This window comes from Saccoglossus kowalevskii, chromosome 14 (assembly GCF_978046115.1).
Source record: "Saccoglossus kowalevskii chromosome 14, keSacKowa6.1, whole genome shotgun sequence".
NCBI lineage: Eukaryota > Metazoa > Hemichordata > Enteropneusta > Harrimaniidae > Saccoglossus > Saccoglossus kowalevskii.
In genome coordinates this window covers 36,297,365-36,314,698 of record NC_140654.1, presented here as the reverse complement: position 1 = coordinate 36,314,698, position 17,334 = coordinate 36,297,365, and the positions used below count along the sequence as shown (strand labels likewise).

At 34.4% G+C, this 17,334-nt stretch overlaps 1 protein-coding gene across 3 annotated transcripts in view; it reads right to left on the bottom strand.

Annotated features, from left to right (window-relative positions):
- The window catches only part of LOC102802756 (extracellular sulfatase Sulf-1-like), a 219,694-nt gene that overhangs the window by 18,882 nt on the left and 183,478 nt on the right, over positions 1 to 17,334 (bottom strand). For 2 of the 3 annotated variants that reach the window (XM_085508184.1, XM_085508185.1), the window contains exons 17-18: positions 14,713 to 14,836; positions 13,066 to 13,111 (exon numbers count right to left, since the gene is read on the bottom strand). In XM_085508184.1, the coding sequence (XP_085364310.1) occupies positions 13,066 to 13,111; positions 14,713 to 14,836 (170 nt within the window). Of the gene's footprint in view, positions 1 to 13,031; positions 13,112 to 14,712; positions 14,837 to 17,334 lie in introns of all 3 variants that reach the window. The other variant, XM_085508186.1, reaches the window with a different exon arrangement.

Here is a 17,334-nt window from a genome sequence, read left to right as displayed (position 1 = left end):
CACCATAGAGTAGTATAAACTAACTTCTCACCATAGAGTAGTATAAACTACATGTAACTTCTCACCATAGACAACTATAAGCCAACATCTCACAATGGAGTAGTATAAACTAACATCACATCATGGAGTAGTATAAACTAACATCACACCATAGAGTAGTATAAACTAACATCTCACAATAGAGTAGTAAAAACATCTCACCATAGAGTAGTATAAACTAACATTACACCATAGAGTAGTATAAACTAACATCTCACCATAGAGTAGTATAAACTAACATCTCACCATGGAGTAGTATAAACTAACATCTCACCATGGAGTAGTATAAACTAACATCTCACAATAGAGTAGTAAAAACATCTCACCATAGAGTAGTATAAACTAACATTACACCATAGAGTAGTATAAACTAACATCTCACCATAGAGTAGTATAAACAAACATCTCACCAAAGAGTAGTATAAACAAACATCTCACCATAGAGTAGTATAAACAAACATCTCACCATAGAGTAGTATAAACTAACATCTCACAATAGACTACTATAAGCCAACATCTCACCATAGAGTAGTATAAACTAACATCTCACCATAGATGACTATAAGCCAACATCTCACAATAAAGTAGTATAAACTAACATCTCACCATAGAGTAGTATAAACTAACATCTCACCATAGAGTAGTATAAACAAACATCTCACCAAAGAGTAGTATAAACAAACATCTCACCATAGAGTAGTATAAACAAACATCTCACCATAGAGTAGTATAAACTAACATCTCACAATAGACTACTATAAGCCAACATCTCACAATAGAGTAGTAAAAACATCTCACCATAGAGTAGTATAAACTAACATCTCACCATAGATGACTATAAGCCAACATCTCACAATAAAGTAGTATAAACTAACATCTCACCATAGAGTAGTATAAACTAACATCTCAACATAGAGTAGTATAAACTAACATCTCACCATAGAGTAATATAAACTAACATCTCACCATAGACGACTATAAGCCAACATCTCACAATAGAGTAGTATAAACTAATATCTCACCATAGAGTAGTATAAACTAACATCTCAACATAGAGTAGTATAAACTAACATCTCACCATAGAGTAATATAAACTAACATCTCACCATAGACGACTATAAGCCAACATCTCACCATAGAGTAGTATAAACTAATATCTCACCATGGAGCAGTATAAACTAACATCTCACCATGGAGTAGTACAAACATCTCACCATAGAGTAATATAAACTAACATCTCACAATAGACTATAAGCCAACATCTCACAATAGAGTAGTAAAAACATCTCACCATAGAGTAGTATAAACTAACATCTCACCGTAGACGACTATAAGCCAACATCTCACAATAGAGTAGTATAAACTAACATCTCACAATAGAGTAGTATAAACTAACATCTCACCATAGAGTAGTATAAACTAACATCTCACCGTAGACGACTATAAGCCAACATCTCACAATAGAGTAGTATAAACTAACATCTCACAATAGAGTAGTATAAACTAACATCTCACCATAGAGTAGTATAAACTAACTTCTCACCATAGACGACTATAAGCCAACATCTCACAATAGAGTAGTATAAACTAACATCTCACCATGGAGTAGTATAAACTAACATCTCACCATTGAGTAGTATAAACTAACATCACACCATACAGTAGTATAAACTAACATCCCACAATAGAGTAGTATAAACTAACATCTCACCATAGAGTAGTATAAACTAACTTCTCACCATAGAGTAGTATAAACTAACATCTCACAATAGACTATAAGCCAACATCGCACAATAGAGTAGTAAAAACATCTCACCATAGAGTAGTATAAACTAACATCTCACCGTAGACGACTATAAGCCAACATCTCACAATAGAGTAGTATAAACTAACATCTCACAATAGAGTAGTATAAACTAACATCTCACCATAGAGTAGTATAAACTAACATCTCACCGTAGACGACTATAAGCCAACATCTCACAATAGAGTAGTATAAACTAACATCTCACAATAGAGTAGTATAAACTAACATCTCACCATAGAGTAGTATTAACTAACTTCTCACCATAGACGACTATAAGCCAACATCTCACAATAGAGTAGTATAAACTAACATCTCACCATGGAGTAGTATAAACTAACATCTCACCATTGAGTAGTATAAACTAACATCACACCATACAGTAGTATAAACTAACATCCCACAATAGAGTAGTATAAACTAACATCTCACCATAGAGTAGTATAAACTAACTTCTCACCATAGAGTAGTATAAAGTAACATCTCACCATAGACGACTATAAGCCAACATCTCACAATAGAGTAGTATAAACTAAAATCTCATCACAGAGTAGTATAAACTAACATCACACCATAGAGTAGTATAAACTAACATCTCACCATAGAGTAGTATAAAGTAACATCTCACCATAGAGTAGTATAAAGTAACATCTCACCATAGAGTAGTATAAACTAACTTCTCACCATAGACAACTATAAGCCATCATCTCACAATGGAGTAGTATAAACTAACACCACATCATGGAGTAGTATAAACTAACATCACACCATAGAGTAGTATAAACTAACATCACACCATAGAGTAGTATAAACTAACATCTCACCATAGAGTAGTATAAACTAACATCTCACAATAGACTATAAGCCAACATCTCACAATAGAGTAGTATAAACAAACATCTCACCATAGAGTACTATAAACAAACATCTCACCATAGAGTAGTATAAACTAACTTCTCACCATAGACGACTATAAGCCAACATCTCACCATAAAGTAGTATAAAGTAACATCTCACCATAGAGTAGTATAAAGTAACATCTCACCATAGAGTAGTATAAACTAACTTCTCACCATAGAGTAGTATAAACTACATGTAACTTCTCACCATAGACAACTATAAGCCAACATCTCACAATGGAGTAGTATAAACTAACATCACATCATGGAGTAGTATAAACTAACATCACACCATAGAGTAGTATAAACTAACATCTCACAATAGAGTAGTAAAAACATCTCACCATAGAGTAGTATAAACTAACATTACACCATAGAGTAGTATAAACTAACATCTCACCATAGAGTAGTATAAACTAACATCTCACCATGGAGTAGTATAAACTAACATCTCACCATGGAGTAGTATAAACTAACATCTCACAATAGACTACTATAAGCCAACATCTCACCATAGAGTAGTATAAACTAACATCTCACCATAGAGTAGTATAAACTAACATTACACCATAGAGTAGTATAAACTAACATCTCACCATAGAGTAGTATAAACAAACATCTCACCAAAGAGTAGTATAAACAAACATCTCACCATAGAGTAGTATAAACAAACATCTCACCATAGAGTAGTATAAACTAACATCTCACAATAGACTACTATAAGCCAACATCTCACCATAGAGTAGTATAAACTAACATCTCACCATAGATGACTATAAGCCAACATCTCACAATAAAGTAGTATAAACTAACATCTCACCATAGAGTAGTATAAACTAACATCTCACCATAGAGTAGTATAAACAAACATCTCACCAAAGAGTAGTATAAACAAACATCTCACCATAGAGTAGTATAAACAAACATCTCACCATAGAGTAGTATAAACTAACATCTCACAATAGACTACTATAAGCCAACATCTCACAATAGAGTAGTAAAAACATCTCACCATAGAGTAGTATAAACTAACATCTCACCATAGATGACTATAAGCCAACATCTCACAATAAAGTAGTATAAACTAACATCTCACCATAGAGTAGTATAAACTAACATCTCAACATAGAGTAGTATAAACTAACATCTCACCATAGAGTAATATAAACTAACATCTCACCATAGACGACTATAAGCCAACATCTCACAATAGAGTAGTATAAACTAATATCTCACCATAGAGTAGTATAAACTAACATCTCACCATAGAGTAGTATAAACTAACATCTCACCATAGAGTAATATAAACTAACATCTCACCATAGACGACTATAAGCCAACATCTCACAATAGAGTAGTATAAACTAACATCTCACCATAGAGTAGTATAACTAACATCACATCATAGAGTAGTATAAACTAACATCTCACCATAGAGTAGTATAAACAAACATCTCACCAAAGAGTAGTATAAACAAACATCTCACCATAGAGTAGTATAAACTAACATCTCACAATAGACTACTATAAGCCAACATCTCACAATAGAGTAGTAAAAACATCTCACCATATAGTATAAACTAACATCTCACCATAGATGACTATAAGCCAACATCTCACAATAAAGTAGTATGAACTAACATCTCACCATAGAGTAGTATAAACTAACATCTCAACATAGAGTAGTATAAACTAACATCTCACCATAGAGTAATATAAACTAACATCTCACCATAGACGACTATAAGCCAACATCTCACAATAGAGTAGTATAAACTAATATCTCACCATAGAGTAGTATAAACTAACATCTCAACATAGAGTAGTATAAACTAACATCTCACCATAGAGTAATATAAATTAACATCTCACCATAGACGACTATAAGCCAACATCTCACCATAGAGTAGTATAAACTAATATCTCACCATGGAGTAGTATAAACTAACATCTCACCATGGAGTAGTACAAACATCTCACCATAGAGTAATATAAACTAACATCTCACAATAGACTATAAGCCAACATCTCACAATAGAGTAGTAAAAACATCTCACCATAGAGTAGTATAAACTAACATCTCACCGTAGACGACTATAAGCCAACATCTCACAATAGAGTAGTATAAACTAACATCTCACCATAGAGTAGTATAAACTAACATCTCACCATAGAGTAGTATAAACTAACATCTCACCATAGAGTAATATAACTAACATCTCACCATAGAGTAGTATAACTAACTTCTCACCATAGAGTAGTATAAACTAACATCTCACCATAGAGTAGTATAAACTAACATCTCACCGTGGACGACTATAAGCCAACATCTCACAATAGAGTAGTATAAACTAACATCTCACAATAGAGTAGTATAAACTAACATCTCACCATAGAGTAGTATAAACTAACATCTCACCATAGAGTAATATAAACTAACATCTCACCAGAGTAGTATAAACAAACATCTCACCATAGAGTAGTATCAACTAACATCTCACAATAGACGACTATAAGCCAACATCTCACAATAGAGTGGTATAAACTAACATCTCACCATAGAGTAGTATAAATAACTTCTCACCATAGAGTAGTATAAATATCTTCTCACCATAGAGTAGTATAAACTAACATCTCACCGTAGACGACCATAAGCCAACATCTCACCATGGAGTAGTATAAACTAACATCTCACAATAGAGTAGTAAAAACATCTCACCATAGAGTAGTATAAACTAACATTACACCATAGAGTAGTATAAACTAACATCTCACTATAGAGTAGTATAAACTAACATCTCACAATAGACTATAAGCCAACATCTCACAATAGAGTAGTAAAAACATCTCACCATAGAGTAGTATAAACTAACATCTCACCATAGATGACTATAAGCCAACATCTCACAATAAAGTAGTATAAACTAACATCTCACCATAGAGTAGTATAAACTAACATCTCAACATAGAGTAGTATAAACTAACATCTCACCATAGAGTAATATAAACTAACATCTCACCATAGACGACTATAAGCCAAAATCTCACAATAGAGTAGTATAAACTAATATCTCACCATAGAGTAGTATAAACTAACATCTCAACATAGAGTAGTATAAACTAACATCTCACCATAGAGTAATATAAACTAACATCTCACCATAGACGACTATAAGCCAACATCTCACCATAGAGTAGTATAAACAAACATCTCACCATAGAGTACTATAAACAAACATCTCACCATAGAGTAGTATAAACTAACTTCTCACCATAGACGACTATAAGCCAACATCTCACCATAAAGTAGTATAAAGTAACATCTCACCATAGAGTAGTATAAAGTAACATCTCACCATAGAGTAGTATAAACTAACTTCTCACCATAGAGTAGTATAAACTACATGTAACTTCTCACCATAGACAACTATAAGCCAACATCTCACAATGGAGTAGTATAAACTAACATCACATCATGGAGTAGTATAAACTAACATCACACCATAGAGTAGTATAAACTAACATCTCACAATAGAGTAGTAAAAACATCTCACCATAGAGTAGTATAAACTAACATCTCACCATGGAGTAGTATAAACTAACATCTCACCATGGAGTAGTATAAACTAACATCTCACAATAGAGTAGTAAAAACATCTCACCATAGAGTAGTATAAACTAACATTACACCATAGAGTAGTATAAACTAACATCTCACCATAGAGTAGTATAAACAAACATCTCACCAAAGAGTAGTATAAACAAACATCTCACCATAGAGTAGTATAAACAAACATCTCACCATAGAGTAGTATAAACTAACATCTCACAATAGACTACTATAAGCCAACATCTCACCATAGAGTAGTATAAACTAACATCTCACCATAGATGACTATAAGCCAACATCTCACAATAAAGTAGTATAAACTAACATCTCACCATAGAGTAGTATAAACTAACATCTCACCATAGAGTAGTATAAACAAACATCTCACCAAAGAGTAGTATAAACAAACATCTCACCATAGAGTAGTATAAACAAACATCTCACCATAGAGTAGTATAAACTAACATCTCACAATAGACTACTATAAGCCAACATCTCACAATAGAGTAGTAAAAACATCTCACCATAGAGTAGTATAAACTAACATCTCACCATAGAGTAGTATAAACTAACATCTCAACATAGAGTAGTATAAACTAATATCTCACCATAGAGTAATATAAACTAACATCTCACCATAGACGACTATAAGCCAACATCTCACAATAGAGTAGTATAAACTAATATCTCACCATAGAGTAGTATAAACTAACATCTCAACATAGAGTAGTATAAACTAACATCTCACCATAGAGTAATATAAACTAACATCTCACCATAGACGACTATAAGCCAACATCTCACCATAGAGTAGTATAAACTAATATCTCACCATGGAGCAGTATAAACTAACATCTCACCATGGAGTAGTACAAACATCTCACCATAGAGTAATATAAACTAACATCTCACAATAGACTATAAGCCAACATCTCACAATAGAGTAGTAAAAACATCTCACCATAGAGTAGTATAAACTAACATCTCACCGTAGACGACTATAAGCCAACATCTCACAATAGAGTAGTATAAACTAACATCTCACAATAGAGTAGTATAAACTAACATCTCACCATAGAGTAGTATAAACTAACATCTCACCGTAGACGACTATAAGCCAACATCTCACAATAGAGTAGTATAAACTAACATCTCACAATAGAGTAGTATAAACTAACATCTCACCATAGAGTAGTATAAACTAACTTCTCACCATAGACGACTATAAGCCAACATCTCACAATAGAGTAGTATAAACTAACATCTCACCATGGAGTAGTATAAACTAACATCTCACCATTGAGTAGTATAAACTAACATCACACCATACAGTAGTATAAACTAACATCCCACAATAGAGTAGTATAAACTAACATCTCACCATAGAGTAGTATAAACTAACTTCTCACCATAGAGTAGTATAAACTAACATCTCACAATAGACTATAAGCCAACATCTCACAATAGAGTAGTAAAAACATCTCACCATAGAGTAGTATAAACTAACATCTCACCGTAGACGACTATAAGCCAACATCTCACAATAGAGTAGTATAAACTAACATCTCACAATAGAGTAGTATAAACTAACATCTCACCATAGAGTAGTATAAACTAACATCTCACCGTAGACGACTATAAGCCAACATCTCACAATAGAGTAGTATAAACTAACATCTCACAATAGAGTAGTATAAACTAACATCTCACCATAGAGTAGTATTAACTAACTTCTCACCATAGACGACTATAAGCCAACATCTCACAATAGAGTAGTATAAACTAACATCTCACCATGGAGTAGTATAAACTAACATCTCACCATTGAGTAGTATAAACTAACATCACACCATACAGTAGTATAAACTAACATCCCACAATAGAGTAGTATAAACTAACATCTCACCATAGAGTAGTATAAACTAACTTCTCACCATAGAGTAGTATAAAGTAACATCTCACCATAGACGACTATAAGCCAACATCTCACAATAGAGTAGTATAAACTAAAATCTCATCACAGAGTAGTATAAACTAACATCACACCATAGAGTAGTATAAACTAACATCTCACCATAGAGTAGTATAAAGTAACATCTCACCATAGAGTAGTATAAAGTAACATCTCACCATAGAGTAGTATAAAGTAACATCTCACCATAGAGTAGTATAAACTAACTTCTCACCATAGACAACTATAAGCCAACATCTCACAATGGAGTAGTATAAACTAACACCACATCATGGAGTAGTATAAACTAACATCACACCATAGAGTAGTATAAACTAACATCACACCATAGAGTAGTATAAACTAACATCTCACCATAGAGTAGTATAAACTAACATCTCACAATAGACTATAAGCCAACATCTCACAATAGAGTAGTATAAACAAACATCTCACCATAGAGTACTATAAACAAACATCTCACCATAGAGTAGTATAAACTAACTTCTCACCATAGACGACTATAAGCCAACATCTCACCATAAAGTAGTATAAAGTAACATCTCACCATAGAGTAGTATAAAGTAACATCTCACCATAGAGTAGTATAAACTAACTTCTCACCATAGAGTAGTATAAACTACATGTAACTTCTCACCATAGACAACTATAAGCCAACATCTCACAATGGAGTAGTATAAACTAACATCACATCATGGAGTAGTATAAACTAACATCACACCATAGAGTAGTATAAACTAACATCTCACAATAGAGTAGTAAAAACATCTCACCATAGAGTAGTATAAACTAACATTACACCATAGAGTAGTATAAACTAACATCTCACCATAGAGTAGTATAAACTAACATCTCACCATGGAGTAGTATAAACTAACATCTCACCATGGAGTAGTATAAACTAACATCTCACAATAGAGTAGTAAAAACATCTCACCATAGAGTAGTATAAACTAACATTACACCATAGAGTAGTATAAACTAACATCTCACCATAGAGTAGTATAAACAAACATCTCACCAAAGAGTAGTATAAACAAACATCTCACCATAGAGTAGTATAAACAAACATCTCACCATAGAGTAGTATAAACTAACATCTCACAATAGACTACTATAAGCCAACATCTCACCATAGAGTAGTATAAACTAACATCTCACCATAGATGACTATAAGCCAACATCTCACAATAAAGTAGTATAAACTAACATCTCACCATAGAGTAGTATAAACTAACATCTCACCATAGAGTAGTATAAACAAACATCTCACCAAAGAGTAGTATAAACAAACATCTCACCATAGAGTAGTATAAACAAACATCTCACCATAGAGTAGTATAAACTAACATCTCACAATAGACTACTATAAGCCAACATCTCACAATAGAGTAGTAAAAACATCTCACCATAGAGTAGTATAAACTAACATCTCACCATAGATGACTATAAGCCAACATCTCACCATAGAGTAGTATAAACTAACATCTCACCATAGAGTAGTATAAACAAACATCTCACCAAAGAGTAGTATAAACAAACATCTCACCATAGAGTAGTATAAACAAACATCTCACCATAGAGTAGTATAAACTAACATCTCACAATAGACTACTATAAGCCAACATCTCACAATAGAGTAGTAAAAACATCTCACCATAGAGTAGTATAAACTAACATCTCACCATAGATGACTATAAGCCAACATCTCACAATAAAGTAGTATAAACTAACATCTCACCATAGAGTAGTATAAACTAACATCTCAACATAGAGTAGTATAAACTAACATCTCACCATAGAGTAATATAAACTAACATCTCACCATAGACGACTATAAGCCAACATCTCACAATAGAGTAGTATAAACTAATATCTCACCATAGAGTAGTATAAACTAACATCTCAACATAGAGTAGTATAAACTAACATCTCACCATAGAGTAATATAAACTAACATCTCACCATAGACGACTATAAGCCAACATCTCACCATAGAGTAGTATAAACTAATATCTCACCATGGAGCAGTATAAACTAACATCTCACCATGGAGTAGTACAAACATCTCACCATAGAGTAATATAAACTAACATCTCACAATAGACTATAAGCCAACATCTCACAATAGAGTAGTAAAAACATCTCACCATAGAGTAGTATAAACTAACATCTCACCGTAGACGACTATAAGCCAACATCTCACAATAGAGTAGTATAAACTAACATCTCACAATAGAGTAGTATAAACTAACATCTCACCATAGAGTAGTATAAACTAACATCTCACCGTAGACGACTATAAGCCAACATCTCACAATAGAGTAGTATAAACTAACATCTCACAATAGAGTAGTATAAACTAACATCTCACCATAGAGTAGTATAAACTAACTTCTCACCATAGACGACTATAAGCCAACATCTCACAATAGAGTAGTATAAACTAACATCTCACCATGGAGTAGTATAAACTAACATCTCACCATTGAGTAGTATAAACTAACATCACACCATACAGTAGTATAAACTAACATCCCACAATAGAGTAGTATAAACTAACATCTCACCATAGAGTAGTATAAACTAACTTCTCACCATAGAGTAGTATAAACTAACATCTCACAATAGACTATAAGCCAACATCTCACAATAGAGTAGTAAAAACATCTCACCATAGAGTAGTATAAACTAACATCTCACCGTAGACGACTATAAGCCAACATCTCACAATAGAGTAGTATAAACTAACATCTCACAATAGAGTAGTATAAACTAACATCTCACCATAGAGTAGTATAAACTAACATCTCACCGTAGACGACTATAAGCCAACATCTCACAATAGAGTAGTATAAACTAACATCTCACAATAGAGTAGTATAAACTAACATCTCACCATAGAGTAGTATTAACTAACTTCTCACCATAGACGACTATAAGCCAACATCTCACAATAGAGTAGTATAAACTAACATCTCACCATGGAGTAGTATAAACTAACATCTCACCATTGAGTAGTATAAACTAACATCACACCATACAGTAGTATAAACTAACATCCCACAATAGAGTAGTATAAACTAACATCTCACCATAGAGTAGTATAAACTAACTTCTCACCATAGAGTAGTATAAAGTAACATCTCACCATAGACGACTATAAGCCAACATCTCACAATAGAGTAGTATAAACTAAAATCTCATCACAGAGTAGTATAAACTAACATCACACCATAGAGTAGTATAAACTAACATCTCACCATAGAGTAGTATAAAGTAACATCTCACCATAGAGTAGTATAAAGTAACATCTCACCATAGAGTAGTATAAACTAACTTCTCACCATAGACAACTATAAGCCAACATCTCACAATGGAGTAGTATAAACTAACACCACATCATGGAGTAGTATAAACTAACATCACACCATAGAGTAGTATAAACTAACATCACACCATAGAGTAGTATAAACTAACATCTCACCATAGAGTAGTATAAACTAACATCTCACAATAGACTATAAGCCAACATCTCACAATAGAGTAGTATAAACTAACATCTCACAATAGAGTAGTATAAACTAACATCTCACCATTGAGTAGTATAAACTAACATCACACCATACAGTAGTATAAACTAACATCCCACAATACAGTAGTATAAACTAACTTCTCACCATAGAGTAGTATAAAGTAACATCTCACCATAGAGTAGTATAAACTAACTTCTCACCACAGACAACTATAAGCCAACATCTCACAATAGAGTAGTATAAACTAACATCTCACCATAGACGACTATAAGCCAACATCTCACAATAGAGTAGTATAAACTAAAATCTCATCACAGAGTAGTATAAACTAACATCACACCATAGAGTAGTATAAACTAACATCTCACCATAAAGTAGTATAAAGTAACATCTCACCATAGAGTAGTATAAAGTAACATCTCACCATAGAGTAGTATAAACTAACTTCTCACCATAGAGTAGTATAAACTAACATCTCACAATAGAGTAGTATAAACTAACATCTCACCATTGAGTAGTATAAACTAACATCACACCATACAGTAGTATAAACTAACATCCCACAATACAGTAGTATAAACTAACTTCTCACCATAGAGTAGTATAAAGTAACATCTCACCATAGAGTAGTATAAACTAACTTCTCACCATAGACAACTATAAGCCAACATCTCACAATAGAGTAGTATAAACTAACATCTCACCATAGACGACTATAAGCCAACATCTCACAATAGAGTAGTATAAACTAAAATCTCATCACAGAGTAGTATAAACTAACATCACACCATAGAGTAGTATAAACTAACATCTCACCATAAAGTAGTATAAAGTAACATCTCACCATTGAGTAGTATAAAGTAACATCTCACCATAGAGTAGTATAAACTAACTTCTCACCATAGAGTAGTATAAACTAACTTCTCACCATAGACAACTATAAGCCAACATCTCACAATGGAGTAGTATAAACTAACATCACATCATGGAGTAGTATAAACTAACATCACACCATAGAGTAGTATAAACTAACATCTCACCATAGAGTAGTATAAAGTAACATCTCACAATAGACTATATGCCAACATCTCACAATAGAGTATACACTAACTAATTGGTATAAATTCCATCCATAGATATGTGCACATAAAATTGGATATTGTCTACATACATGTACACAGCATAGGAAATATGGTAGTAACTACCTTTCTATATTGCCATGTTCTCTCACATCCTCCACATTTTCAGAATCTGTACAAGAAAAATGATTTATCAGTTTCACCATAGCAACAATGAAAGACTAAAGAATTAATTGATGAATACTGCATTCGTTTAGAATTATTTTATATACAGACAAAAAGATATGACAATTATATAGAGTGTTATATACTGTATTTGCTTTATCAGAAGTGTGTCTCCAAAGAAAATGCACTTAACACCAAAAATGGTATGAGTGATGGAAAGCACAATATGTTTACAACCATGAGTATGAGTGATGGGAAGCATAATGTATTCACAACCAGGAGTATGAGTGATGGGAAGCACAATGTGGTCACAACAAGGAGTATGAGTGATGGGAAGCATAATGTGTTCACAACCAGGAGTATGAGTGATGGGAAGAACAATGTATGAGTGATGGGAAGCACAATGTATGAGTGATGGGAAGCATAATGTGGTCACAACAAGGAGTATGAGTGATGAGAAGCACAATGTGTTCACAACCAGGAGTATGAGTGATTGGAAGCACAATGTGGTCACAACCAGGAGTATGAGTGATGGGAAGCATAATGTGGTCACAACAAGGAGTATGAGTGATGAGAAGCACAATGTGTTCACAACCAGGAGTATGAGTGATTGGAAGCACAATGTGGTCACAACCAGGAGTATGAGTGATGGGAAGCATAATGTGTTCACAACCAGGAGTATGAGTGATGGGAAGCATAATATGTTCACAACCAGGAGTATGAGTGATGGGAAGCATAATGTGTTCACAATCATGAGTATGAGTGATGGGAAGCATAATGTGTTCACAGCCAGGAGTATGAGTGATGGGAAGCACAATGTATGAGTGATGGGAAACACAATGTTATCACAACCAGGAGTATGAGTGATGGGAAGCACAATGTGGTCACAACAAGGAGTATGAGTGATGGGAAGCATAATGTGTTCACAACAAGAACTATGAGTGATGGGAAGAATAATATGTTCACAATCAGGAGTATGAGTGATGGGAAGCATAATGTGTTCACACCCAGGAGAATGAGTGATGGGAAGCATAATGTGTTTACACACAGACGTATGAGTGATGGGAAGCACAATGTATAAGTGATGGGAAACACAATGTTATCACAACCAGGAGTATGAGTGATGAGAAGCATAATGTGTTCACAACCAGGAGTATGAGTGATGGGAAGAACAATGTATGAGTGATGGGAAGAACAATGTATGAGTGATGGGAAGCACAATGTATGAGTGATGGGAAGCATAATGTATGAGTGATGGGAAGCATAATGTGTTCACAACCAGGAGTATGAGTGATGGGAAGCACAATGTGGTCACAACAAGGAGTATGAGTGATGAAAAGCACAATGTGTTCACAACCAGGAGTATGAGTGATGGGAAGCACAATGTGGTCACAACCATGAGTATGAGTGATGGGAAGCATAATGTGTTCACAACCAGGAGTATGAGTGATGGGAAGCACAATGTGTTCACAACCAGGAGTACGAGTGATGGGAAGCACAATGTATGAGTGATGGGAAGCACAATGTACGAGTGATGGGAGGCACAATGCGTTCACAACAACTACATTCTAAGAGGAACTAAATAGCAACATTGATATCTTGACATACCTTGATATTCCAGCTCTGGTTTAGGATTACAGTCTTTTGGTCCTTTGCAACCCTTTAGCGAGTTTAGTGCATTTTTCAATTCTCGTCGAACTTTATCAGTCAAGGAGTGGATTATATTTGTTCTCTAAAAATGTAAAGCATTTAGTGAGGATTATGTATATTGATTGAGGGGGGGGGGGCTCATCATTAGGTTTCATTGGACAGTATAACATCACGGTGTCTGTCTCTTAAGCATACAAGGGAGAGTTCCAGTGATATGCTGCATGTGAAAAAGATACCTTGATTTTTCATACATGAACTGAGTATACAGACAGCACATGAAACAACTGCAGCAAGCCTGGGAAGTGGGCAGTATGTACTTTCTATATTTAGTTGTATCTATAGCTCGAAGAATTGTTTGCTGTTATCATAGTTATGCTTTAGTTGTGTGATATTCCCTATAGACCCAGGACACTGTATGCTTTAGTTGTGTGATATTCTCTATAGATCCAGGACACTGTATTCTTTAGTTGTGTGATATTCCCTACAGACCAAGGACACTGTATTCTTTAGTTGTGTGATATTCCCTATAGACCCAGGACACTGTATTCTTTAGTTGTGTGATATTCCCTATAGACCCAGGACACTGTATTCTTTAGTTGTGTGATATTCCCTATAGACCCAGGACACTGTATTCTTTAGTTGTGTGATATTCCCTATAGACCCAGGACACTGTATTCTTTAGTTGTGTGATATTCCCAATAGACCCAGGACACTGTATTCTTTAGTTGTGTGATATTCCATATAGACCCAGTACACTATTCTTTAGTTGTGTGATATTCCCTATAGACCCAGGACACTGTATTCTTTAGTTGTGTGATATTCCCTATAGACCCAGGACACTGTATTCTTTAGTTGTGTGATATTCCATATAGACCCAGTACACTATTCTTTAGTTGTGTGATATTCCCTATAGACCCAGGACACTGTATTCTTTAGTTGTATGATATTCCCTATAGACCCAGGACACTATTCTTTAGTTGTGTGATATTCCCTATAGACCCAGGACACTGTATTCTTTAGTTGTGTGATATTCCCTATAGACCCAGGACACTGTATTCTTTAGTTGTATGATATTCCCTATAGACCCAGGACACTATTCTTTAGTTGTGTGATATTCCCTATAGACCCAGTACACTATTCTTTAGTTGTGTGATATTCCCTATAGACCCAGGACACTGTAATCTTTAGTTGTGTGATATTCCCTATAGACCCAGGACACTGTATTCTTTAGTTGTATGATATTCCCTATAGACCCAGGACACTATTCTTTAGTTGTGTGATATTCCCTATAGACCCAGTACACTATTCTTTAGTTGTGTGATATTCCCTATAGACCCAGGACACTGTATTCTTTAGTTGTGTGATATTCCATATAGACCCAGTACACTATTCTTTAGTTGTGTGATATTCCCTATAGACCCAGTACACTATTCTTTAGTTGTGTGATATTCCCTATAGACCCAGGACACTGTATTCTTTAGTTGTATGATATTCCCTATAGACCCAGGACACTGTATTCTTTAGTTGTGTGATATTCCCTATAGACCCAGGACACTGTATTCTTTAGTTGTGTGATATTCCCTATAGACCCAGGACACTGTATTCTTTAGTTGTGTGATATTCCCTATAGACCCAGAACACTATTCTTTAGTTGTGTGATATTCCCTATAGACCCAGGACACTGTATTCTTTAGTTGTATGATATTCCCTATAGACCCAGGACACTATTCTTTAGTTGTGTGATATTCCATATAGACCCAGTACACTATTCTTTAGTTGTGTGATATTCCCTATAGACCCAGGACAACGTATGCTTTAGTTGTGTGATATTCCCTACAGACCAGTACACTATTCTTTAGTTGTGCAATATTCCCTACAGACCCAGTACACTATTCTTTAGTTGTGTGATATTCCCTATAGACCCAGGACACTATTCTTTAGTTGTGCGATATTCCCTATAGACCCAGTACACTATTCTTTAGTTGTGTGATATTCCCTACAGACCCAGTACACTATTCTTTAGTTGTGTGATATTCCCTATAGACCCAGTACACTATTCTTTAGTTGTGTGATATTCCCTATAGACCCAGGACACTATTCTTTAGTTGTGCGATATTCCCTACAGACCCAGTACACTATTCTTTAGTTGTGTGATATTCCCTATAGACCCAGTACACTATTCTTTAGTTGTGTGATATTCCCTATAGACCCAGGACACTATTCTTTAGTTGTGCGATATTCCCTATAGACCCAGTACACTATTCTTTAGTTGTGTGATATTCCCTATAGACCCAGTACACTATTCTTTAGTTGTGTGATATTCCCTACAGACCAGTACACTATTCTTTAGTTGTGTGATATTCCCTATAGACCCAGTACACTATTCTTTAGTTGTGTGATATTCCCTATAGACCCAGTACACTATTCTTTAGTTGTGTGATATTCCCTATAGACCCAGGACACTATTCTTTAGTTGTGTGATACTCCCTATAGACCCAGGACACTATTCTTTAGTTGTGTGATATTCCCTATAGACCCAGTACACTATTCTTTAGTTGTGTGATATTCCCTATAGACCCA